The 26,010-nt window shown below is 36.6% G+C and overlaps 2 protein-coding genes across 5 annotated transcripts in view; both read left to right on the forward strand.

Annotated features, from left to right (window-relative positions):
• Nucleotides 1-568: 568 nt before the first annotated feature.
• The window catches only part of LOC121263506, a 31,132-nt gene continuing 5,690 nt past the window's right edge, over nt 569-26,010 (forward strand). Inside the window, exons 1-4 of one of the 4 annotated variants that reach the window (XM_041166430.1) lie at nt 569-1,335; nt 1,532-1,684; nt 2,343-2,429; nt 18,477-18,653. In XM_041166430.1, the coding sequence (XP_041022364.1) occupies nt 18,524-18,653 (130 nt within the window). In that variant the 5' untranslated portion in view covers nt 569-1,335; nt 1,532-1,684; nt 2,343-2,429; nt 18,477-18,523. The remainder of the gene's footprint in view (nt 1,336-1,531; nt 1,685-2,342; nt 2,430-18,476; nt 18,654-26,010) is intronic. The other 3 variants (XM_041166429.1, XM_041166431.1, XM_041166432.1) reach the window with 3 other exon arrangements.
• On the forward strand, nt 783-1,247 carry LOC121262061. Its single transcript, XM_041164494.1, has one exon. The coding sequence runs from the start codon at nt 783-785 to the stop codon at nt 1,245-1,247; it is 465 nt and encodes a 154-aa protein (XP_041020428.1).

The raw sequence follows: 26,010 nt of genomic DNA on the forward strand, positions 1-26,010 counted from the left end.
CATCAATGTGATTGGGCATTTAGCAGGTGTGCCCACGTACGTCATTACCACGTAAGGCATGACGAGCTTTGGTAATGGATCAAGAAATTAAGGCTACTGAACGGTATATATAGTGAAATTAAAAAAAAAAAAAAAAATCTATATGTTGTAAACGAACTTTTGAGCCCCTTAACAATCTTTCGCTTACTTTCGATTTGAATTGTAATTCCAATATGAATTTAAATTAGGATCTAACTTATGGTTAAATTCTGACTTAAGGAAGCGCTTCTGATCGATTGTCGTCTAGAAGACAATTTTCCGATTACCCTTCCTATACATACATGACACATACAATGCACCAGCTTCCGCGGATCATCTAGTGTCAGATATTCGCATGGACAAGTAAACATCGCAAAAGCTTATCCGCACAAACGAAAAGCTTATCCACATTCTCGTGTGCTTGTGTTTTGCCGTGCACCATCTACCTCCTATGTCCTACGCTTTCATTTTCAACAAAATAATTATGTATGATCTCACTTTTAAAGAGGAATAATGATATTCTCTCTCAAGTTTTCAAGTAAAGATAGACATAAAAACTCTCCAAAAAATATTGCCAACCATATATATTTTTTAGACGACATTATAAATAGTTATGGTACAATAAATCAACCCATTTATTTTCAAGGTACCAATCTCGATGATATCATGATCAGTAGCTGTTTGCCATCAACCCATTTATTTTCCATCATTCTTGTTCCTATATATAGTATAATAGGAACTAGGAACTAGGAAGAGATTAGAAAATGGCTTCTAACATGGAGGATAGGATGATTCCTGAAATGGAAATTGAGGTGATCAGGAAAGATTTGCTCAGAAAGTCTGCGAAAGGCGAATGGGCAGGAGTTATTGACATCTATGAGAAGCACCCTCATGCCCACGAGGCAAAGCTCACAAGGAATGAGGACACAGCATTACACATGGCTGTCTCAAAAGACACACAAGAGACTGTAAAGCAACTTATGAACATAATTTCCAGTCATCACGGAGAAGGCAAAGAGGCACCTGAAATTAAGAACAGGCAAGGGAATACCCCTCTCCATGTTGCTGCATCAATGGGGAGTGTGATTATGTGCGAGAGCATAGCAGGAACATGTCAACTTGGTTCATCATTTATAGCTGCTCGTAATTGTAAGGGAGAGACCCCCCTTTTCTTGGCAGTGCTATGTGGCAAAAAAGATGCATTCCTTTACCTTCACAATCTCTGTTAGAAGTATAAACTTAATGGCTATGACTTTTCATGGCGGAGCGATGATGATGACACTATTCTTCACGCTGCCATTACTGTAGAACGTTTTGGTAGGTATTATAATATCGCATTTAATTTAGACATCTGACCGTTTCGTTGTACTTCATTTATTGTCAGTCACTTTCTTCTTGCAATAGAGTTTTCCTTATAGAGATGTTAGAATTCACGTTGTCTACATCCTAATTTATATATATATATATATATATATTCTAAAACATGTACTTAATTTAATTTTGCACATGGCAGATTTGGCATTTCAAATAATTGACTTGTACCCAAAACTAGTAGACTCCATCAATAAGCAAGGATTCTCTCCTCTCCATCTGCTAGCAGACAAGCCTTCCGCCTTCAAAAGTGCAACTATATTTGCATTAATCGCAGATTATATAATTTACAAAGGTAATTAAGGATTGCTAATTTTTTTTATGCATTAAGTTTATTTTAATTATTGTATTGAATTCCATCATCTTTAGTCACATCGACTTATGCGTAATATGTTTTAGTGGCTGCATAAGTCAATCACTAATTAAATGGAAAATCAGTTTAATGAATATGTATACATAACAAATGAACCTCGCGCAAACGTACAACTTAATTAAGATGTTATTGAGAAATTAACAAGGGTAGGAGTTCTTGATTGCTTAATTGCTAGCTACTTCCAAAATGCATTTTACAACAAAAATAGTAAAAAAGCTTAGAATACATAAATATTAGCCTCATGGACAAATATATAGGAGCACATGCAGATATTATAATTATTAAATTAATATCCAAATTTTGAGACAAAAAAATAAATCTTCATAGGAATATAGAGTTCCATCTTGATTAATTTTTAAAATTTGGATGTACCTTTCGGAAATATACGTACTTCGACCTAGGGAAACCGTATGTTCAAATGGCCTCCTTTATGCATCTCTTTGTTGTTGTTGTTTTTTTTTTTTTTTTTTTCTAAGTTACAAAATTCTTAAGATAGCGGTCTATTATAATATATATATATATATATATAATGCTATATATGTGCTAGTGATTAGACAATTAATCTTTTCTTAAATTCTAGTTACTATCAGATCAAAACAGAAACGAGGGCATTCAAACTTAGAGAATCCTGAAATACAAAATGTTCCACATGACCGAGGACATCAAGGTAAACATACTCTACCGAGAAAATCTATTTGCTTATTAACACATGATCAAACACGTTACTGAAGTTGAATTCTTCTACATGATCAGTTAACATAAAAATGTATTTGCATTTTAAATCTTTTATTACTATAATATATTTAACAGTAAATGGAGTGTTTACCCACAAATTTGTAAATAGGAGAACTCTATTCTATTAAGTAGGTGTTTTGATGAAAGGGATTTCTTTATCTTAATTCTTTCTTTAGGATGGTGGGGGGAAATGTAATTACCCTATTAAAAATAGCTTATCCATTGCTTAAAAAAACTAAACTAATGATAAATGGTGGATTAGCCATTATTTTAGCACCATCCTTCCAAAATTTCTCAATGAACAATGACATGCATGTGTAATCCAAACTTAATACCACTAGTGTTCATTTGTATGCTTCATGACATTTATTCATGCTATGTGACAGATATTCATGGCATGGCTAACAAATCCCAAATATATCAATCATATAATTATAGCATGTTTCACTTATATGAAATTTACCATCTTACCGACTGTAATACACTAAGAGTAAGTTAGAAGCTAACTTATAAATTTCTTCGTGCACAAAAGTAGAGTGGGCTGAAATGATAGATATTCTAAGGTTAGAAATTCTCATTTAATGTTGAAAAGCAAAACTTACTAGTTCTAGAGCTTTATTTGCAAGATTTCACATTAACTCTTGGAAATTTACAAATAGACCCCTAAACTTTCAACCATTACCAAAGGCCCAAACTTCACCAAATTTCATATACTTCAAGTATTTTCCATTCGAAGTCCATCAATGAACTTAGAATTGGCAAAAACACACATCTAATATGAGACCCCTGCCGTGGTCGAAACTTATAAACCCTATTTTCCCTTGATGTGATTTTTAGGTCCTTCTTGCATACCATTTACACTCTGATCCGAATTTAATGTATGACCAACATTAAATCCCTAGTTTAGTAACATGTTAAGACACCATCCATACAATCATAATGCCATATACTTGTCATGTGAAGCAAACAACTCAAAACAAAAAAATCATGCAATCGGAAACCTTAGTTTGGCATTTCTAGCATCTCTCTTGCAATTGACCTCAAGATGTGGTGCCCCCGACCCTCATGTAAGGAGACACGGGAATCGAGACGCCAGGATGGTGACAACACGGTCACACATCCCAACAATAGTTTCAAGTATGTGCATATACAACAGTGTACAATAAACAATGCAACGGATAATATACATAAGTCTACTAAGTATCAGAATTTTAAATACAAATATTCAAAACAAATTATCTTTAAAAAGTTATACAGTCATCCAAAATAAAAATATATACAAGTCTCAAACTAGAATACGAGTGATCCCAAACACTCCTCGGGCGGAGCCGACTCCTCAGGCTCATCCTCATCCTCCTCTGCATCAAAATCTGCGTTACCATAGAACGGTACCGCAGGTAAATATAAACCAAACAACCACGAGATAAAAACATATTAGTGCAACTAACATGCATGCATATGATGAAATATGCATTAGATCCAAAAATACCATTTTCTCCGAAAATAGATATTTTCAACATACGCCAAAATCTCATTTTGGCCCAAAAATAATACACCGTCATTTTTCAAGAAAATGACCCAAATCAATAAAACCTCATTTTCCCAGAAAATGAATCACATAAAAACCTTTTAATCAACAGACGCTATTTTCCCAGAAAACAGCCCATTATTCCATTAACCAATGCACCATGATCGCCCTTAGGGATCATCCGCATGTCCTGGCTTCGTAGCGATGCTTAGTTCCTTGCCCAGCGCATTCGTGGCCAAGCACCCACTACCCAACGAGCGATGCCTAGTTCCGAGCCCAGCACGTTCGTGGCCAAGCATCCTCTAACCCCCGCCAGCAGAGGGGCCACAGAGTCGGCACGAGACCATCTCGTCCGATCCCGTTGTTGCCCAGCGACAACCCAGGGGACGTCACTCAGTATATTCTGCTCCCGAGTGACCAGAGGAGCTCCACCGAGATAATACCCCATCTCGGCTTGGGGTCGTGATAAACACGCACCCGAAATCCTTTAACACATGAAAACCCAGTTTTCATGAAACACATGAACATGAATGCATGTACACGGAAACCCAATTTCTTTTACAAACATGATCATGCGTGCAATATGCCATGTACATGAACAATACCATACCAACAACCAACATTTCACAATACCAACTAAACACACAACTCTGTCCACAATCCATCCGACCCCCAAACTCTTCGGACTCAGTCTGACATGTCCCAACCAGATCACAATAATATGAGTTAGTATAAAAATATATTTAAATTACGATAGTTCTTTGGAAAAATACTTACAGTGCTATATAGTAATTTCTGAAAGATCATGGAGCTGCAAGAAGTGGCGGCACAATAACGTAACAGAACAAAATGCACTGTGGCCATGGGTCTCAAAAACTCACTTTTGAATGGGGACAAATTAAGACCCGAAATTGATAGGGTAGGGCTTAGAGATGTCGGTGAAGCTAGTGGTGGTGGTGGTGGTTGGCCGTGGGTGGCGGCGCAAAGGGTGGTTGAAGACCAAAAATACCCAAATCGGAAATGAGGTTGGTTGTGCTTCACCGGTGACGGATCGGAGCTGGGGTTGGGTCCATTGGGTTGCTATGAGGTCATGGATGAAGTGGTGAAAAGATGGTGGCCGGAGGTGGCGCAAGCTTAAAGGGTGCCGCGGCTTAGTGTTGGGCGTGAGGGCTATCGGCTGCGATGGAGGAGCTGGAAACAGAGGGAGGTGGTCGCCGGCCTGTGGGGGAACTGAAGGGAGGGGCGGTGGGTTGGGTGAGGAAGAAGCAACGCACGGGGAGAGAGAGGGACGACGCTCGGGAGAGAGCTGGGGGAAAAGGAAAAAGAAGAAAAAAGAAAGAGGAAAGAAAAAGAAAAGAGGAAAAAGAAAAGTGGGGAAAAGAAATGAGGTCTAATCCTCACATCTTGGGTCACAGAAAATGATCCAACGAAAATAATTTCAAAATAGTAAGTTAAATAAAATAATTTAAACGTAATTATAAAATGAAGATAAAATAATTAAATCCAACAATCAATTAATTTAAAAAGAAGAATAATTTAAATGTATAACAATAAATAAATATCAAGAAAACATAACAAATTAATTTTCACAATTTAAAGATCATAAAATAAACCATTTAAAATATCCGATAATTTTAAAACAAGAAAATAAATTTTTGAATGAATAAAAATAATCATTCAATAAAAATACACTAAAATACGGGATGTTACATTCTCCCCCTTAAAAAAATTTCGTCCTCGAAATTAGCAAGGTCAACAGTAAGGTTAAGACAGGAATAAGATTGAACTAAGAGCAAACTTAAGAACATACCGCCAGAATCAATCAAACAAATACGGATACTGCTCTCTCATGTCAGCTTCTCTCTCCCAAGAGAAATCCTGAGCCAACGGATCGCCCCATGACACCTTCACCAAAGGTATTGTCTTAGACCTTAACCTTTGCTCTTTCCAATCCACAATCTGCGTCGGGGCAACTTCATAAGTAAGGTTAGGCTGAAGTTCAATGCGTTCAGGGTTGACGAAACGCGGCTCTAGCTGTCCAAAACTTTTCTTCAAAGACGACACATGGAACACATCATGGACATCCCAAAATAGTCTGGCAAGACAACTCTATAAGCAACAAGCCCAACTTTCTCTATAATCTGGAAAGGGCCAACATACCTCGGACTAAGCTTTCCCTTCTTGCCAAAGTGCTTAACCCCTTTCATCGGAGAGACTTTAAGGTAAACCCAATCACCTACCTCAAATGATAAGTCTCTTCTTCTTATATCTGCATAACTCTTCTGACGACTTTGTGCTTTTGCCATTTTAGTCCTTATAAACTGAATTTGATCTTTCATTTCTTGAATTATCTCAGGCCCAATTACCTTACTCTCGCCAACTTCATCCCAACACAAGGGTGATCTACACTTTCTTCCATACAAAGCTTCATACAGGGCCATCTGAATGGAGGAATGAAAGCTATTATTATAAGCAAACTCAATTAGCGGCAGAAGATTCTCCCAACTCTCCCGAAATTCCATGACACAAGACCGCAACATAACCTCAAGAGTCTGAATAGTATGCTCTGATTGACCGTTTGTTTGAAGGTGATATGCAGTACTAAACTTCAACTTAGTGCCTAAAGCTGCTTCCAGACTTTTCCAAAAATGGAACGTGAACCGCAGGTCTAGATCTGACACGATACTCTTGGGTACTCCATGCAAATGCACTATCTCCTTGACATACAACCGAGTCAACTTACCCAAAGAGTCAGTATTATTAATAGGCAAGAAATGGGCACTCGTAGTCAATCGATCAACAATCACCCAAACTGAGTTCTTTCCACTAGGAGTCCTCGGCAAACCCACAACAAAATCCATAGAAATATCATCCCACTTCCACTCCGGAATAGAGAGAGGTTGAAGTCTACCAGCAGGTCTTTCAAGCTCAGCTTTAACTTGATGGCACATGGCACATTTCTCAAAAAAAACATGGCAATATTCAACATACTCGTATTAATCCTCTAGCGGCACATCACGACCAGTATTCCTAGGTGACTATGCTATCTAAAATCTTATTTTCTACAAGAACCTTAATACAATATCCAGAAAATTCCAATGATCAATAGCTTTTACAATAATATGTGCCAACCTCAATCAACTCCTATGCTACAACTTCTAAACCTCCATTGAATTCTACTTTTGGTAATCTAATAGCCACTTCCAAAGTTAACCATCAATAACAAATTTCGCACAACCAAATGATTAATCTCTAATTACAAGTATCTTCTCAAAATTAAAGTCACCACTAATTCCTCAAAATTAGCCCAATCTGAACTCCTGACTACAACAAAAATATCACGCTTCTGCTGCGCACTTTGATATTCGCCACATGCATAAAATTTATGTCCTCATAAAAACTAGCATATCGAGTACAAGGTTGCTTCATTCCTACTAACTAAAACTCTTATCACAATTTAGTAGAAAATATTCTCTTCCCCAAAACTACGAGTTATCACCCATAGTCCTCAAGTAACTCCGCTGCCTTAATCAAATCCAATATTCCGCAAAATACATCTACGATCATAGACAGGAAACCAATATCAACTAGCCTCAGTATCCCAAATTGAAAATAAGCAACCTCAACCCAAAATACATCCGTCTTATCTACAATAAGGAGCATACTTTAAAAGGCTCGATTCCAACCCGACCAACCAATAAGAGCGCCTATAAACTTCTACTTGACAACCTAAACCCAAAAACTCATCACCTACATTCTGAATAACATCTAATCTAGCGGTGACAAAACTCACTACGAACCACCATTGACTTCACCAAAACATTATCGAAACCATCTTGGTAACTCGCCCACCTATTTCTACTCCTATAAGCTAGCATTAACACAACTAGTTCCTTCAATAGCACATCACTATTAAACCTCAAGGCAAGCCATACTGCTCAATTCTTCAATCCACCAAAAGCCATTGCAAAGCACCCAAGGATCCTAGAGCTTTATTAACCCACATACCTGACTATATTATCGACCGATGATGCCTAAACTTCACTTCCAAGATCTTATCATACACCATACATGATGCCCCATCAATCTCTTTTCAAGTTAAATAACAATGTCCTTAATTCAACTAACTGGGTGCTCAATCTCCAAAAGAGAGTATAATCTCAAAATTTAAATTCCTATGTGACCTTAAGTCATAATTAATTCCTGTAGATAATCACAATAATTATTGTCAACCATCATTCCATTGAGTAATCCGCTTCGACTACACACTCCGGTTGACTCACCAAAAACTCCAAACCAAAATCTCTTGAATTTAATACTATTGTATTTACTCATCTTCAACACCTAACCAAGACACTTCTTCCAAGCTCAAATGAGACTAGGACCTGTACTCTCCGAAATGCATAAACACTTACCACTAATACGTATTGATCTCATGCACCCTTAGCCAAAACAAAATATGCTCCAAATGTGCAAGTGGTCCATCACTACCATTTTCATCATCTAGACCTATATCCTCGAAATCAACAAGTATTATTTCCTAAATCCGTACCATCTATTATCCTTAAAATTGATATGGATTAAATCCTCAACCTGTCACTAACCTCGAGCTAAAAACAATCATTTTCCGAACTAGATCAACATCTTCAATCCTCAGAACATACACAAACTAGATCATTACCTTCCATCTCCAAAGAAGTTATCTCCTGAAAAATTCTCATATCAGTAACTCAACTCTCATCAATCTCATTTTAATGGTTACCAACTAATCAATTGCTAGAATAGACCAAGCTAGCGTACCAAGTCTACAAAACTAAGAGCTCAAATCTTATTATAATTCAACCCTTCAACTCTGCAATTCTAAAACCATAAACCAGATAAGAATCATTTCTCGAAATCCTCAAGATCGATGACCTTAAATCTAAAACATTCACCTTATAAAGCTTGAAAACCCTCAAGTCCCAAATGTTACCAAATTGCTTATCAAGGTCGACAAGATCGAAAACTTCTAATCTAAGTAATCCTCCAAATGCTTGTTGAACCTATCACCTTAAATCCAATAAACTTATTTCCTAAAAACTATAGAATCAAAAACCTTAGATGAACTTCTCAAAAATCTAACCAAGAAATTCGTTGAACTTACAACCTCCTACTCCATAAACTCACTACATAATTTCTACGGAGGCTACAACCTCAATTAACCTAAGCGATTTAAAACTATTTCCCTCCTCAGTTGCGACTTGAGTTCCTACTGCATAGAGTTCACCCAAACCAAGTCGTTTGAGCCTCGATATTAAAACAAACTAGTTGCCAAGAGTTCAGGCCTACTACACTAAATGTTCAAGCCTAACAATGACATTAACAGTCGTACCATTTTCCTGCCATAGCACAATTCTTAACCCGCCTTTCAACTCCGAACAAAACAAAACAAAACAATATAACATAAAATAAAACAAATAAAGTAAATAACATACAATAAAATAAATAAACAAACAAGGCAATATGCAATAAAATAAATAAAACCAATAAAAACAACATACTTTAAATTAAATAATTTAACTTACAACATTAAAAATAACTCACCTAAGAGACATGTGGGTTTATCCAGAGCCGAACTACTCTGATACCATCTGTAGCGGCCCCAACCCTCATGTAAAGAGACACGGGAATCGAGACGTCAGGATGGTGACAACACGGTCACACATCCCAACGATAGTGTCAAGAATGTGCATATGCAACATTGTACAATAAACAACGCAGCGGATAATATACATATGTATACTAAGTACCAGAATTTTAAATACAAATATTCAAAATAAATCATCTTTAAAAAGTTATACAGTTATCCAAAATAAAAATATATACAAGTCTCAAACCAAAATACGAGTGATCTCAATCACTCCTCGGGCGGAGCCGACTCCTCAGGTTCACCCTCATCCTCCTCTACATCAAAATCTGCGTTACCATAGAACGGTACCACATGAAAGTATAAACCAAACAACCACGAGATAAAAACATATTAGTGCAACTAACATGCATGCATATGATGAAATATGCATTAGATCCAAAAATACCATTTTTTCCGAAAATAGATATTTTCAACACACGCCAAAATCTCATTTTGGCCCAAAAATAATACTCCATCATTTTTCCAAAAAATGACCCAAATCAATAAAACCTCATTTTCCCAGAAAATGAATCACATAAAAATTTTTTAATCAATACACGCTATTTTCCCAGAAAACAGCCCATTATTCCATTAACTAATACACCATGATCTCCCCTAGGGATCATCCGCACGTCCTGGCTTTGTAGCGATGCTCAGTTCCGCACCCAGCGCGTTCGTGGCTAAGTATCCTCTAGCCCCCGCCAGCAGAGGGGCCACAGAGTCGGCAGAGACCATCTCGTCCAATCCCGTTGTCGCCTAGCGACAACCCAGGAGATGTCACTCAGTATATTCCGCTCCCGAGTGACCAGAGGAGCTCCACCGAGATAATACCCCATCTCGGCTTGGGGTCGTGATACACACGCACCCAAAATCCTTTAACACATGAAAATCCAGTTTTCATGAAACACATGAGCATGAATGCATGTACACGAAAATCCAGTTTCTTTTACAAATATGATCATGCGTGCAATATGCCATGTACATGAACAACACCATACCAACAACCAAGATTTCATAATACCAACCAAACACACAACTCTGTCCACAATCCATCCGACCCCTGAACGCCTCAGACTCAGTCCGGCATGTCCAACCAGATCACAATAATATGTGTTAGTGCAAAAATATATTTAAATCACGATAGTTCTTTGAAAAGATAATTATAGTGCTATATAGTAATTTCCGAAGGAACATGGAGCTGCAATAAGTGGCGGCACAACAACGTAATAGTGCAAAATGCACTGTGGCTATGGGTCTCAAAAACCCACTTTTGAATGGGGATAAACTAAGATCTGAAATTGATAGGGTAGGGCTTAGGGATGTCGGTGAAGCTAGTGGTGGTGGTGGTTGGCCGTGGGTGGCGGTGCAAAGGGTGGTTGAAGACCAAAAATACCCAAATCGAAAATGAGGTTGGTTATGCTTCACCGGTGACGGATCGGAGCTGGGAATGGGTCCATTGGGTTGCTATGAGGTCGAGGATGAAGTTGTGAAAAGATGATGGCCGGAGGTGGCGCGACGGTGGCGCGCAACCTTAAAGGGTGCCGGTGCTTAGTGTTGGGCATGAGGGCTATCAGCGGCAATGAAGGAGCTAGAAACGGAGGGAGGTGGTCGCCGGTCAGTGGGGAGCTGAAGGGAGGGGCGGTGTTGTGCACGGCCGCGCGATGGCGGTGGGTTGGGTGAGGAAGAAGCAACGCATGGGGAGAGAGAGGGATGGCACGCGGAGAGAGAGCTGGGGGAAAAAGAAAAAGAAGAAAAAAGAAAGAGGAAAGAGAAAGAAAAGATGAAAAAGAAAAGTGGGGAAAAGAAATGAGGTCTAATCCTCACATCTTGGGTCACAGAAAATGATCTAACGAAAATAATTTCAAAACAATAAGTTAAATAAAATAATTTAAACGTAGTGATGAAATGAGGATAAAATAATTAAATCTAACAATTAATTAATTTAAAAAGAAGAACAATTTAAATGTACAACAATAAATAAATATAAAGAAAACATAACAAATTAATTTTCACAATTTAAAGATCATAAAATAAACCATTTAAAATATCCGATAATTTTAAAACAAGAGAATAAATTTTTAAATTAATAAAAATAATCTTTCAATAAAAATACACTAAAATACGGGACGTTACACAAGAACTTCAATAAAATCACCAAACCTTTCTTCTATCATTCTAAGCACTCATTCCTAGTTGACAATATATAACATCAAGGAATAAAAGTTCAAGATAACACAAGATAGAGATCAGTTTTGTGCCCTATACCCTAAACTGATTCTTTCATGCTTTGTTTTAGGCTATATTGACTAGATCCATAGGTAGTATGCATGTTTTCATGAGCTAAATCATTCACACACTTCCATACATGTCCTAGTTAGGTCTTAGTACCATTTTACAACATATCATAAAAAATTCCAACATTAAAAAAAGCAACATGCCAAGATCCTCAAAATATGCATCAAACCATATATCCTTGCATGTTCATCAAAACTCAACCTAAAAACCTAATAACAAGGCTCAAAATCCAACTCATATCATAGATTCAACTCTCATTAGAAAGAGTTTATAGGATCCAATCAGGTATCTAATACTCTAGAGTTCAAAGAATCAGCTTAAATAGTGGATTTTATGCGTAAAGGTTTCGGTTTTCATCACCCTAATGGAGCATGCAAACTTTTCTAATAAAATCTCTTGTGCTATTAATCAACCAAAAGATTTTCACGCCAACAAAATACCAACTTTATTAGAACCGACATATTTGGGATCAAACAACACCTCAATACAAAATTCCCAAGGCATACAAAGCATGCTATGTAACGCCCCGTTCCCGCATAGGGTCGGAGAGTTACCTCTTATCACTTAAACTCAAATTCTAATAATATATTTGTAGAGTCCAAATTCTCAATATCATATAAAATTTTTGATTCAAATTAATTTCCTCAATTTAATCAACCTCCCAAAATGCCAAGTCATTAGTACACAACAAAAATTCTTAACAAAAATCACCAATACTCATGCAAACCTTTTATGCTTAATCCACTATAATTAAAATCATCTCACCTATGCTCCATAATCTTGATCCTCAGTTGAAATATCTAAATCATCTAAAAAATATTGTTGAGATAATGGGTGAGTTATCAACAACTTAGTAAGCAGAGAACATAAACTAGTATGTATACATAAGCATTTATAGAGTTCGGAATGCAAAACAAGACATTTACTTTCAGAATGCAGAATCAAAACATGTTATCAAAATATCGGACCAAAATTTTCAGAAAACATTCTTATTCAAAAATCCTTTAGCATATCAAAATTTGGAATATCTTCATATTATATCAGAGCATCACATCGAGACAGATACCAAGTTTAACCCCTGTGGTAGGGTTATAAACTACCATTATATTTGTGGTGGTGTCGTATGCCACTATTATACCCATGGCGGGATTGTATGCCACTATTATACCCATGGCGGGGCTATATACCATGTTTAATCTCTGTGGTAGGGTTATAAACCACCATTATATCCGTGACGGGGCCATATACCACTATTGTACCCATGACAAGCCCTTAATAGAGACAGAGCAGAGGCAACATAGGAACTAGATCATATTTAGATATAGAATCAAAAATTTATGCTAAGGTTTTCAGATGACACATTATATCACAATAGAGTACTGAATAGATTCAAATCATTTCACATATTTAAAAATCAATTCGAAAAATCCTTGCATCACATGCACAATTTTTCATAAATTTCATATTTGCTCTTTTTGCATAGTTCAAAAATAGAATGCACAAAATTAGCTCATGTCTACACCTGTCATGACAAAAAAAATACTTTCTTTTATACATAATTCATGCATATGCAGAACACATATCTGAGTTTGTTTTCAGATTTCTTTTCAAAACAAATATGCATATTTTCAAAATCAACTTCATTTCATTTTCTTTGTATGCAAAATCTATTATAGGAACTCCGTTTACCTAAACTTCTTAACTCGTATGAATCTTTTCACTACCGTGCTGAATGAATATCAATTGTCACCTATACGGAATACTAAACGCTACTAAGCTTCTAAAAGCACTTGCTAAAACTCGCCGTTTACTTAAATTCATATTATGGATTTTTTTTTTTAAATTATTTAGCTATCATAAATCTAACAAATACAATCGCCATTCAAAGTATATTTAACTTGTTATATTATAATTTTATCAAATATGGAAAAACAACTTACATTCATTTAAAAAATTATCTCAATCATATTTAAAACTCATATCTCTAATAATTATAATTGAAATAATAATTTAGTACTGCTAACATATAACGTGGTAGGAAATCATAAAGTTCTGAAACCATAGTAGTTCATAAAATATCTTTAATAATACTTATATTAAAAATCATTGCAAACAACTAATAATATATATTTTAAAACCATACACGGTTTATTTCATATAATAGGCTTAAAATGTTTAAAATAAAAGATTAAATACTTACAATTCACTATCAAAATCAAATTGTAAAAATTTATAATAAGTAATATAGTTAAATTCTTTAAATATTTTTTGTGAAATCAAGTCTATGGCTAATATTTTTATTAGAATAAGATCATGCCTAATTTAAAAATACCAAAAACAACCTAAATTAAAACAATACATTAGTCTCTTAATACAATAAAATAAAGTTCATTAAAAATCGCTAATATAGTTTTTGAAAAATACAACGAATCTAATTTAAACATCAAGCTCATAAGAAATCAACTCATTTAAAATATTTCAATAGTTTCTGAATTATAATTGCCAATCTATACTTTTCATTTCCAACTTAATAAAATAATTATATCAAATTTAAATAATATAAATACCTGAAACATCATTTAGTAAGATAGACTTAAATCAGTTTTGAAGCATTTAGAATTAAAATCTTATTATTTACTACTCAAATTAGTTGTAAAATATTTAGTAATTTAATTTGAATCCATAAATGTAAATTCTTATACTTCAAACAAAGCCCACTTAAAACAAGTTTAATGTAAAAACCGGTCCAATATGAAACCATCTAAAATGACAAGAGCATTATGGAAAAATAAAACATGAACATGCATGTGCTCTTTAGGTATGGCTGGAAACAAGAAATACGTGAAGTAAAAGTAAAACGAACCTTGGACCAAAATTGTGCAATGCAGGAGACAAACTCACCGAGAGAGGATGTGAGGCGCAATGGGACAGTGAGCTGGGTAGAGGTTGATAGTGGTGAGCACGGCAGCATGGCACTGGACGAGAGAGAGAGAGAGAGAGAGAGAGTGTGAGCACGACGTGATAGAGAAGTGAGATGTTACCAAGAGAGCGGTGGCTTGGAGTGGCGGTAGATCATGGAGTGGCACGTGGGTGGCGGAAGCGTTGTTGGTCAGCATCATTAAGCTTCATTGACGTGTCACGGGGCTGCAAAACCGAGGTGGGGGAAAGTGGCTTTATTGCTTTGTTTCGGAGGTCAAAAACAAGGGACATGCAGTGGCTTGAATGATGGCTTGATGTTGTAGGGGTAGCACGGTGGAGGAGTTCTTTGTTGCACCGAGGCTGAGTGAAAACTTATGCGGTGGTCTTGCTGGCAATTGGTTTGTGGGGAAGAAATCGAGAGAGGGAGGAGGTGTGAAGGAGGCTCATGGTGTCGCAGCATGGGCTGGTTCAGTGGTGAGTGGTTGACGGTGCTTAAACATGGCTGGGCTTCACGGCTGTACTGGTGGCTTCCGTCGAGAAGGTTGGTGGGTATCTTGGGTTCACGTCGAACTGATTTGTAGTGGTTTTCTAGTGGCGGTACATGTGGTGCAACACAACATTGCATGTTGTACGTAATGATTGTTAGTGGAGCTTTACGGTGCAAAGCTATTGGATAATTCTGTCGTGTAGTGGCAGTGGCAATGGTAGTGAACTGCGGTGGCTGCATGGTGCTCGACATCTCACTGACTGGCGTTCGTGCTGCTTTTCATGGCATGGGCTTGCTCTGTTCTGTGAGTGTAAAAATAGAAATGTGCTATTCTGCTTGTTTCGTGCAACAATGGTTTTTGTTTTGACCTAACGAGGTCGACAATGCTATTGGCGGGTGCAATGAAAATCGACTTCAATGCGGGGGCTTGTTCTAGAGGTGGTGGTTTGTTGTGAAGAAATATAAAAGGGGCTTCTACGCATTCAATGCCGACGGTTACAAATTGATAACGTGCATATCCATGATTCATGGAGAGGAAGAACGTGACACGGGTTTATTCCACTACGTTCATTCTATTAAAGAATAATAGATAGAATAATAATAACAATAATATATGATAAAATAATTGATATTTGAAAAAATTCATAACAGTAATATGTGATAAAATAAAATATTTAAATAAATGACTAAAATAGCAAGCCCATAAAAATATTCGATATCGGCTAAAATACAATTTGGACCCGCAATTAATATAAAAAAAATACTAAAAAATTTCTTGGTTCTTCATATTTATAAAACCCTTATTAAAAAAAAAAAAAAAACTTCAGAAAACGGCTTGGTGCTGGACCTGGGTGTTACATGCTAACCAAAACATCATGTCCATACCAGCAATATTCAACGATCAAAACTTTGAGGAAAATAAACTAACACACTATTAATAAGATCATGATCTAAGGTAACATAAAATAGAAGAGATGAGGTTAGAAGACTAGACTTACAAGTTTTGAGTATTCAAGAGAAAACCTAGCACCTTCCCCTCAAAGTTCTCACTCTGGTCGTTCTCTAAAATACCAAAGTATGAAAGTTGGCCTTGTGTGTGTAAGTTAAGAGAAATGGCGTGAGGGACTGACGATATGAAGGCTGACTTGAGGTGGTTATGGTAGGTCATGCTAAATGGGAGAGCTTGCTTGCAAACTTGGATAAAGTATTGGCCGGTTTTGGGCTAAGTGCTAGCCAAATGTGTGGTGTTATGGAAATGAGTGATGTAGCTGGAGTTTGAGTACACTATTTGGGCTGCCATGAAGGTACAAAGTTGGTCATGGGATGGTCAATCAATGGTGTCTTTCTTGTGGGAGGATCCAAGTGATGGAGGCCATTCGGTTGAAGAAAAGACTCTAACACCCGACTACACCTATTTCGGGTTTAGTTGGGGTTTCAAGCTTCAACTCAATTAGGGTTGGTCAATGGAAGGTACCACATGGTATATGAGAGTGGATGATAGGGTAAGAGAAGTACTTGGAGTGAGATGTTTGCATGTAGAACTAGCTTAAGTCAAGAGGGAACGAAAAAAGTCAAAACCAAGTGGGCTAATTTGGCATTTGGGGTTTCAGTTTCTCTAATGGGGTTTAGGGTCTCAAACCCCCTTTTGAGAGCTGGCCAAGAGAGTACATGGTTGGTTGGAAGAGTGTGGTAGGTGTAAGGGGGGCATGTTCATGTAAGAGAGCATGTAGTTTGATTGATTCTCCCGCAACCTCCTTACACAAGTGTACTTCATTTGACATGTATAAAGTGAATTCCAAATGGAGGGTGGTGATGATGCCATGTATCCAATAAGATTTCCTAGTGATTCTAGGCTAATTTGGACATTCTACATGGCGATGTGATGTCTGTTTGGTCACTAACACTAGCCGATTGGCCATGTCAACTAGAAATCTTAAAACTTGTTATTGCTCCATAAAATTCTAAGAATTCCTACGAGTCTAGTGGTGCAAGGTTTTTCATCTAATTATGATCTTAAGTGCCTAAAAAAATAAAAAAATAAAAGTGATTTGTTCTCTTAGCATATCATAATTCGACTAATGCTAACAAACTAAAACTTAACCGATTTTTCGATCCATGAAATCCAACTAGGTTTCTTAGGCATACCTAGAGTTCAAAGAAATTCCTTCTCTTGAATTTCTTTTCGGGGCATTACATCTTATACTTTCTCTTTTCTATGTATGATTTTTCTAAGAAATGTCCTCCTATCTTTTGAGCTTTCTACTCCTTCAAAAAATAGTTAGTTTGTGCCCACCACCACCTCCAAGATGAATTTTTGGATATCCATTGCTCCCATAACTTGGATAGGTTGTTTAATGTACCAATCTATTGATTTAAAATGATGAACAAATAAATGAACCAATAAAGATCGAGAAAGTTATCATGATTTAATCTTTAATCTCAGATGTCCTTAAAAGGTAAAACTTTGATGAAATTTCTTTTTTAGGTATTACAATGAATTATTTCTATCGTACAAGATCTCGAGCAACACTTATGCTACAATCACTAGAAGAAAAACAAGCATTTGTTATGGATTATTTGTGACGATAATAACTATTTGCGATGAAAACAGACTCATTTTAACATAAAATAGTTAATTTCGCAAGAAATAGCTGGCCACGAATAAGCAGTTTTCTTATAGTGAATACTTCTCATTGTTTATAAAGTAGCGAAACATGTCATGGAAAGAACTTCTTTGACTTATACATATGCATGTTAGTATATAATCCACAGAGCTACCACTTGTACTAAAAAGTCAACAATAATTCAATATATATATGTACTAAGTGAATTGTGTGGAGTATGGAACTTAATCACTAAGGAAGCACGCTCGCACTATTCAATTCTTTTTATACATCAGACACAAGCCATATATTTTCTTCCACCCATATAACACTCTAGTTTAATTCTTTAAATCCAAATAATTTGTAAAAAAAAAAAAGTATATGGGTGTATTGTACAATATACTTTTATGCGATGTGCATTCATTTATCATTTGTAAAATTATGAATATAGTGTTCACACAGTTTTCTCTATATCACAGGAATTCTAACAGCTCCCAAACAGAAGCATAAATGGGTCACCCAAGTCATGAACGAGCTTGTAGAACGTACTTTAGCATATGAATTAGCAAATGGAGGGATGGAGCCCAACATGATCATTAGGCTTGAGATGGTGGGGGATCCAAACCAAAAAACACCAATCATTGGGAAAAATAAAGGTATTCCCCTATCCTTTTTCATTAGCTCATAAAGTTTACTATCAAGTGATGTGCAAGGATATTTATTTAAAGACAGGGTAAAAGGTTTTCTAGGATGCTAAATTGCTAGTTATGTATTGAAGAATGACGGGATGCATAAGATCATTGACAACATATATGACAAGACATTTACATGTATGCATATTGTCGATGAATACATATTTTTGTTAAAATAAATAAATTTCATTGTTATTATGTCCATTTTACTCATTTTCATGCATGTTTATGTAGTTGGCTTAATGTTGGACTAGTGTATTGTTATGATGGAGTCATTTTGAGTGCTCATTAAGGTAAAACATTAAAGATGGAAGCTTCTAGGTGGGTTCATTGATAGACCCACGAATTTTCCCTTCTTGTTCTCTTAGAGTCTATATTTTTTGAGGACTTTTCCTCTTCTTTTTATGAGGCTGCATCTTCCATGTGTTATACAAAATTCTCTCTATCTTATTTCATATGTTAACATAGTGGTATCAAAGTAAGGTTTGGATCAAAAGTTGGCTAGGTCTGATGATTTGAAGTGGGAAAACAAGCACCGAAGAAGTCAACAACAATGACGAGTAGAGGCAATCAAAATATGAGAACCCAACAACTATCATTTATTATTTTCAATGGAGAAAAATATGGTTTTTGTTATGTGAATATGAGAACTATTTTTATTTCATATGATTTTTGGGAAAATGTGGGAAGATGGGTACGAAGAACCGGTGGATGCTACAACCTTGATGAATGCTTGAAAGCAACAATTGAAGAAGCGTAGGAAGAAAGACGTAAAAGCCTTAGGCCCTGTTTGGATGTTGAGATGGTTTCATTTCATTCCATCTTACTTCATCTCATCTCAACATCTGAAAAATACTCAAACACAATTTTCAATTTCAAATTTTTAGCTTTTTCTTCTAATCATTACAACTTTCCTAAACTTTCAAACAAAATACAAAAAATAATTTAACTTTTTCAAATCTCAAAACAAAAATTGTATTAAAAATTATATTACAACAATATTTTAATTTTATAATATTTTATTCAACTTTTTTTTTTCCTTTTCCAAAATCCCATAAAACATCTGAACTCAAACTATTTTACTACTATTCATAAACTATTTCATTACAATAAACATATTTCTCATCTCAACATCCAAACAAGGCCTTATTTAAAGACCAAGTGTGAGGACTATGCCAAAGCAAGGGAAGAGACCCCTTCCCATGGGCAAAGGTGTCATGGAAGATTAGGCGGCAGTCAGGCAAAGTGTGGGTAGTGAAAAATAGGGTGAACAACACAATGTAGAAAGCCTTGCTGACACATCCCAGCACAAAGTGATAAATGACATTTCACCCCATGATTAACAAGTAAGGATTGTCCTGACTACACTTGAGTGAGAGTGAAGAGTTGAAAATGCTGGTAGTTCTGGAAAAGGACGATCCCTAGTAAAGGATGAGCTACGGGCGAAGGGTGGGCAATGGTCAAAGGACGACTGGCGATCAAGGATGGGACTGATGCAAATGTGAGGGATTTTTGGGATTATGAGGAGATGCTCAAAGGTGGCAGGTGTTGTATGCAGAGGTGTATTCTCCATCTGAGACATCACGTTAGGAGTGAGCCTGCAAAAGAAAAATATTACAAACCTACATGCCATATTGTCTGATCTCAAAGGTATGGTCCAACGCCATATGAGAGACCCTTATTGGAGGAAGGCTGCAGGATTGGACCCAAGGCAAGCCATAAGAATGTGCATGCCTTGACCCGTTAGTCATTCGAACTCTACCATTCTTCAAGTCTAGAGGATGAATGGATGTTTGAGATCAAATAACTCCTATTCAAGTGTATTAGAATATTGTCAGAAGGACACCTGGTGGTATCGTCCTATAAAAGGATTTGGACAATGGACAAAATCTTACTTTTGAGATCGTAAAGTGTTGGATCTTCTTTGGAGCTAGATTTTCAAAGAAAGCATGTGACTTCAAGGGTGCGACTGAGGGCAGCGCCAATGCTACCGTAGTATCTTTTAGGTAGGTTAGCTCTAAAGAAATTTTTTTTTATGAGTATGGTTATTAGACAAGGCTTTGCATATTCTATAAACTCCCTTTTCTACATGAAAATAATTTATATTTTCTCCCTTATGTTCTCTAACTATCTTTATATTTTGATTGTGAGAGTCTTACTGTGTGTTGATCATCGTAGATGGGTAGAGGAGTTCACGCACCATTCCTATAGCATGTTACCATGAGTTTCATAGGGTAGAGGGAGTCCCCGTGAAGATTGGAGTGGAACGTTTTCATATTTGCCTCACTTAATAAACGGGTAGAGAGATTCTCTGGATTGATCATGTGTGGTGTTTTCGAGTCGATTGATTGGGTAGAGTGATTCCCCTAGTTGATCATGTGTGTTGTCTTTGAGTGTGTTGACCGGGTTGCACAGTTCCACATGTAAAATGATTTGAAATTGGTGGATCTGGTTGCACATTAGCCGAGAAACTTCTCGCGTCGAACAATGGAGTGATTTCCTTCGTTATATCATAAAATGAGATATGATGAATTTTATGTGTTTAATAAGAGGGTGATTCCTTGTCTCGGTGATAATAACACATACTTAAGATTTGCTTAGAGATTAATTCTTCACCATGCTTATATCTTGTGTTTTAGTCAGAGGATGATTTATTACCATAACTATGAGTACATGTGTTTCTACCTGAGGGTGAATCCTTGCCTTGCACAAATATATGTGTTCATGGACTATTTACAAGAAGCGGTGCAGGCATATTTATTTGCATTTTATCTTATTGGTGGTATTGTCTTAAAAGTATAACCTACCTGTGGTTTCGTTTATCGCAACCGTAGGCCTTGATGCAAACATAGCCCAAGAGGAGTTTCCCCAAAAAAAAAAAAAAAAAAAAAAAATTGATCACACCCGACTGAGGCCTATCTTCATTAGTTGTTGTTTGTATTTTGATAAAATGTACTATTTAGGCAGCGATAAACAATGTTCAGTTTGTTGTACCTAGACATATGTGATGAATAGCTGCTGTTGTATAATATTATTTGGGAAAAAATAGTGACAAACGTTATTATTAATGAACGAAATTTTATTTTTAATACTTTAGACCTTTGTTATAGAAAGTATTTAGTCTTTGACTAAGCCTTTTGCTTATTTAATTTACTATGACTTAACCTTCATGCAGTATATTTGGTCAATGTGTTGGAAGTTCAAATAAAAATGAAAAGTCAAAGAAAGACATTTGTTAGGCAGTAACTTTATTAGACTTTGTGACTTTTAGATTTATTAGCTCTTGAGTGCTATGTGTAGGGTGAGTGATTATTAGTCACCTTTATAGACTTTGTAATAATAGCATTGAATGCTATGATGACTTTTGTGTTGAGAATTCCCTACATAAGGGATCACGCTATGTACGTTTGATACAAGCTAGAACCAAAAGAAATCCATGAGCTTATCTTTCTCTTCAAAAGGTGTTTGAGTAAGAGGGGTGATATAGTTTGTAAGCTTATCACCCGTTTATTTTGGTATTAGTTTGTAAACCCAATACCAACAAATTGGTATCAGAGCTAGTAAATTCCTAGCATTACAGTCATGGCCTCAAATATGGTGCAAATCCAAGTTCCTCAGTTAAAAAATGAAAATTATGAGAAGTGGTGCATCCAATTCAAAGCATTATTTGGATCACAAGATCTACGGGAGATTGTCAGTACTGGGCTCGTTGAGCCCACTCAGGAGCAAGAAGCCACCTACACTGCAGACCAGAAAGCCACTCTCAAGGACCAAAGAAAGATGGACAAGAAGGCGTTTTATCTCCTTTATCAAGGATTTGATGATTCAACGTTTTAGAAGATGCTGAAGCGTCAATGAGCAAAGCAGCTTGGGACACTTTGAATACAATTTTCAAAGGTGTTGTTCAAGTGAAGAGAATTCACCTTCAATCATTAAGGGCAGAATTTGAAACTGCCCGTATGAATGAAGGAGAAAATGTCTCTTATTATTATTCTCAATTACTTGTAATCGTGAATTAAATGAAGAGAAATGGTGAAAAACTTGAAGATATCCGTGTCATGGAAAAGATACTTCGATCCCTCATACCCAAATTTGAGCATGTGGTGATGGCAATTGAAGAATCGAAAGACTTGGAGACTATAATTGCAGAGGAGCTACTGGAACTCTCCTAGTTCATGAATAACACATTCTGAAGAATGTAGGCTCCACATCTCTTGAGCAAGCTTTGGTGTTAAAATGAAATCTTGACAAACCAAATGGGGGTCGTGGACAATGGGATTCGAGATGAGGTGGTGCCAATTACTGTGGTCGAGGTCGAGGATGCGGTAACACAAATGATCATGGTTCATCTCAAGAAAGGAGAAATTTCTCTGATCAGCGAAAGCAGAATGTCCAGTGTTACAACTGCGAAAAAACTATGCCTTAGAGTGCAAGCACAAGAATGATGACCATGTCAACCTTGCTGAAGCATCAAGTAGTGAGAGTAAAAATTCTACTCTCTTATTGGCACATAATGATTTCAGTGGTCAACATGATACTTGGTATCTTGACTCTGGTGCAAGCAATCATATGTGTGGAAGAAAATAATTTTTTGTTGAACTCAAAGAAGGAGTTTGTGGAAACATGAGCCTTAGAGATTCCTCAAAACTCGTAATTGTAAGAAGAGTAAAAGTCTGGATCTTCCAGAAAAATGGCAAGGAAGAATTCATTTCTAATGTTTACTATGTCCCATGTATGAAGAGCAATATCTCAAGTATTGGCCAGCTTCTCCAGAGGGGATATATTGTACACATAGAGAATAATTCTGTGTCTCTCTAAGTGATACAAATGGAAGGCTCATTGCATATGTTCAAATGATGAAGAACTGTATGTTCCCTTTGAACCTGAATATGAAGATCGAGAAATGCCTCATTGGACTCATTAAAAACGAGTCATGGTAGTGGCATTTATGTTTGGGCCATCTTCACTTCAATGGCCTGAAGCTATTATCGTCTGGTAGAATTGTGCATGGTCTGCCACAAATTGATTTAGCAAACCATGTATGTGAAGGATGTGTACTTGGTAAGCAGTCTCGACTCTCTTTTCCAAGTGGTACGACAAGGAGGGCGAAAGCACCATTGCAGTTGGTGCACACTGATATTTAAGAGCCATTGGATCCCATAACATTTGGAGGTAACAAGTACTTCATTACCTTCATAGATGATTTCGGCAGAAAATTATGGGTTTATTTTCTCAAGGAAAAATCTTCAGCCTTAGCTGTTTTCAAGAACTTTAAGGCGCTTGCCGAAATGGAGAGAAATTGCAAGCTTGTAGTTGTTAGATCTGATCTAGGGGGTGAGTACACATCAAATGCATTTCAAGATTTTTGTGGAGAGAAATGGATCAGACATCAACTCACTTCTGCCTATACCCCACAACAAAATGGGATAGCAGAAAGGAAGAATTGCACTATTCTCGACATGACGAGATCCATGCAAAAAGAGAAAGGATTGTCAAAGCAGTTTTGGGCGGAAGCTGTAGCATGCTTGGTGTATTTGCTGAACCGGTGCCCAACAAAGAGTGTTAAGAACATAACACCTCAAGAAGCATGGAGTGGATACAAACCTAGTGTTGCACACCTTCGGATTTTTGGATGTGTTGCATATGCTCAAATTCCTAAAGCAAAAAGAAGGAAGCTTGATGATCAAGGTGAAACATGTATTTTTGTTAGCTACAGTGAGGAGTGAAAGGCATACAAGCTCTATAACCCATTAACAAATAAAGTAGTGGTTAGTAGAGATGTTGTCTCTAGTGAAGAAAAAGCATGGAATTGGAGCAGTAAAGAGGTGAACAAAGAAAATGTTGTCTCAGATGAATCCCAAGAGCAAATGCCAATTGTGACATCGTCTGCCCCACCAACATCTCCTCAACTTGTTACACCCTCTTCGACACACAATAGTCCAACATCTGGTTCTTCATTTTCCTGTGACAATAGTAACAGAGGAATTCCAACCCTATCAAGATGGGAAGTCTCAGGGATGTCTATGAATGTTCAAAAGAAGAAGAAACCAATTTTTTTCTGTTTCTATGCAGCTCATGAGCCTCTAACCTTTAAAGAAGTTGTTGAAGAAGATTGTTGGAGATCAGCAATGAAAGAAGAAATCCATGTGATTAAAAAAAAGACACATGGGAGTTGTTGGCACCCCCACCAAAGAAGAAGATGATTGGTGTCAAATGGGTGTACAAGATCAAGTGAACTACAAATGGTAACGTTGATCGATACAAGGCAAGGCTTGTAGCTAAAGGCTATAAACATAAATATGGATTTGACTACGAAGAAGTCTTTGTGGCAGTTGCTCGACTTGACACAGTGAGACTGTTGATCTCACTTGCAACCCATCACAGTTGGAAGATATACCAACTAGATGTTAAATCAACTTTTCTCAATGGAGTACTTAAGGAAGAAGTGTATGTGGAACAACCAGAAGGTTTTATTTCACAAGGAGAGGAAGATAAGGTGTATTGTTTGAAGAAGGCTTTGTATGGCCTAAAGCAAGTACCACGAGCTTGGAATGCTCGTATTGATGATTATCTTCAACAAAATGGATTTATCAAATGTCCATATGTGCACTCTGTCTGCATGAAGTCTGGCGACAAAGGAGAATTTCTAATACTTTGTCTGTATGTAGATGATTTGTTTTTCACTGGTAACAGTGAAAATATGTTTGCAGAGTTCAAAAAGTCCATGTTCAAAGAGTTTGAAATGACTAACAATGGACTGATGTCATATTTGCTTGGAATTGAAGTAAAGCAAGAAAATGGTTGAATATTTATCTCTCAATAGAAATACATGAGAGAGATATTGGAAAATTTCAAGATGGATAGCTGTAATGTTGTCAACACTCCGGTCGCAACAAGACTAAAGCTGTCAAGAGAAGGAGAAGGAAAACCTATCAATTCACCCATGTACAAGAGTCTCGTCGAAAGCCTGAGATATTTGAAAATGACAATGCCTGACATACTCTATGGCGTTGGACTAGTAAGTCGTTATATGGAGACAGCAAGAGAATCTCATTGGCTATTAAAGGTATATTAAAGGTGCTCTCACTTTTGGCATTTTCTATACTTATGGTGAAAATGCCGAATTAGTTGGTTATTCAAATAGTGACTAGAGAGGTGACCAAGATGAGAGAAAAAACACAACTGGTCATGTGTTCTATCTTGGTTCAACTGCTTTTTCTTGTCCATCAAAGAAGCAGGCAATTGTAGCACTGTCTTCATGTGAAGTAGAGTATGTAACAATTTCTTATGCTATTTTTGAAGCCATATGGTTAAGAAAAAT

Source organism: Juglans microcarpa x Juglans regia, chromosome 4S (genome assembly GCF_004785595.1).
Source record: "Juglans microcarpa x Juglans regia isolate MS1-56 chromosome 4S, Jm3101_v1.0, whole genome shotgun sequence".
In the NCBI taxonomy this organism is placed as follows: Eukaryota; Viridiplantae; Streptophyta; class Magnoliopsida; order Fagales; family Juglandaceae; genus Juglans; species Juglans microcarpa x Juglans regia.

Coding starts and splice junctions, on each gene's coding strand:
- LOC121262061 (XM_041164494.1), top strand. CDS start 783: ATGGCTTCTAACATGGAGGATAGGATGATTCCTGAAATGGAAATTGAG.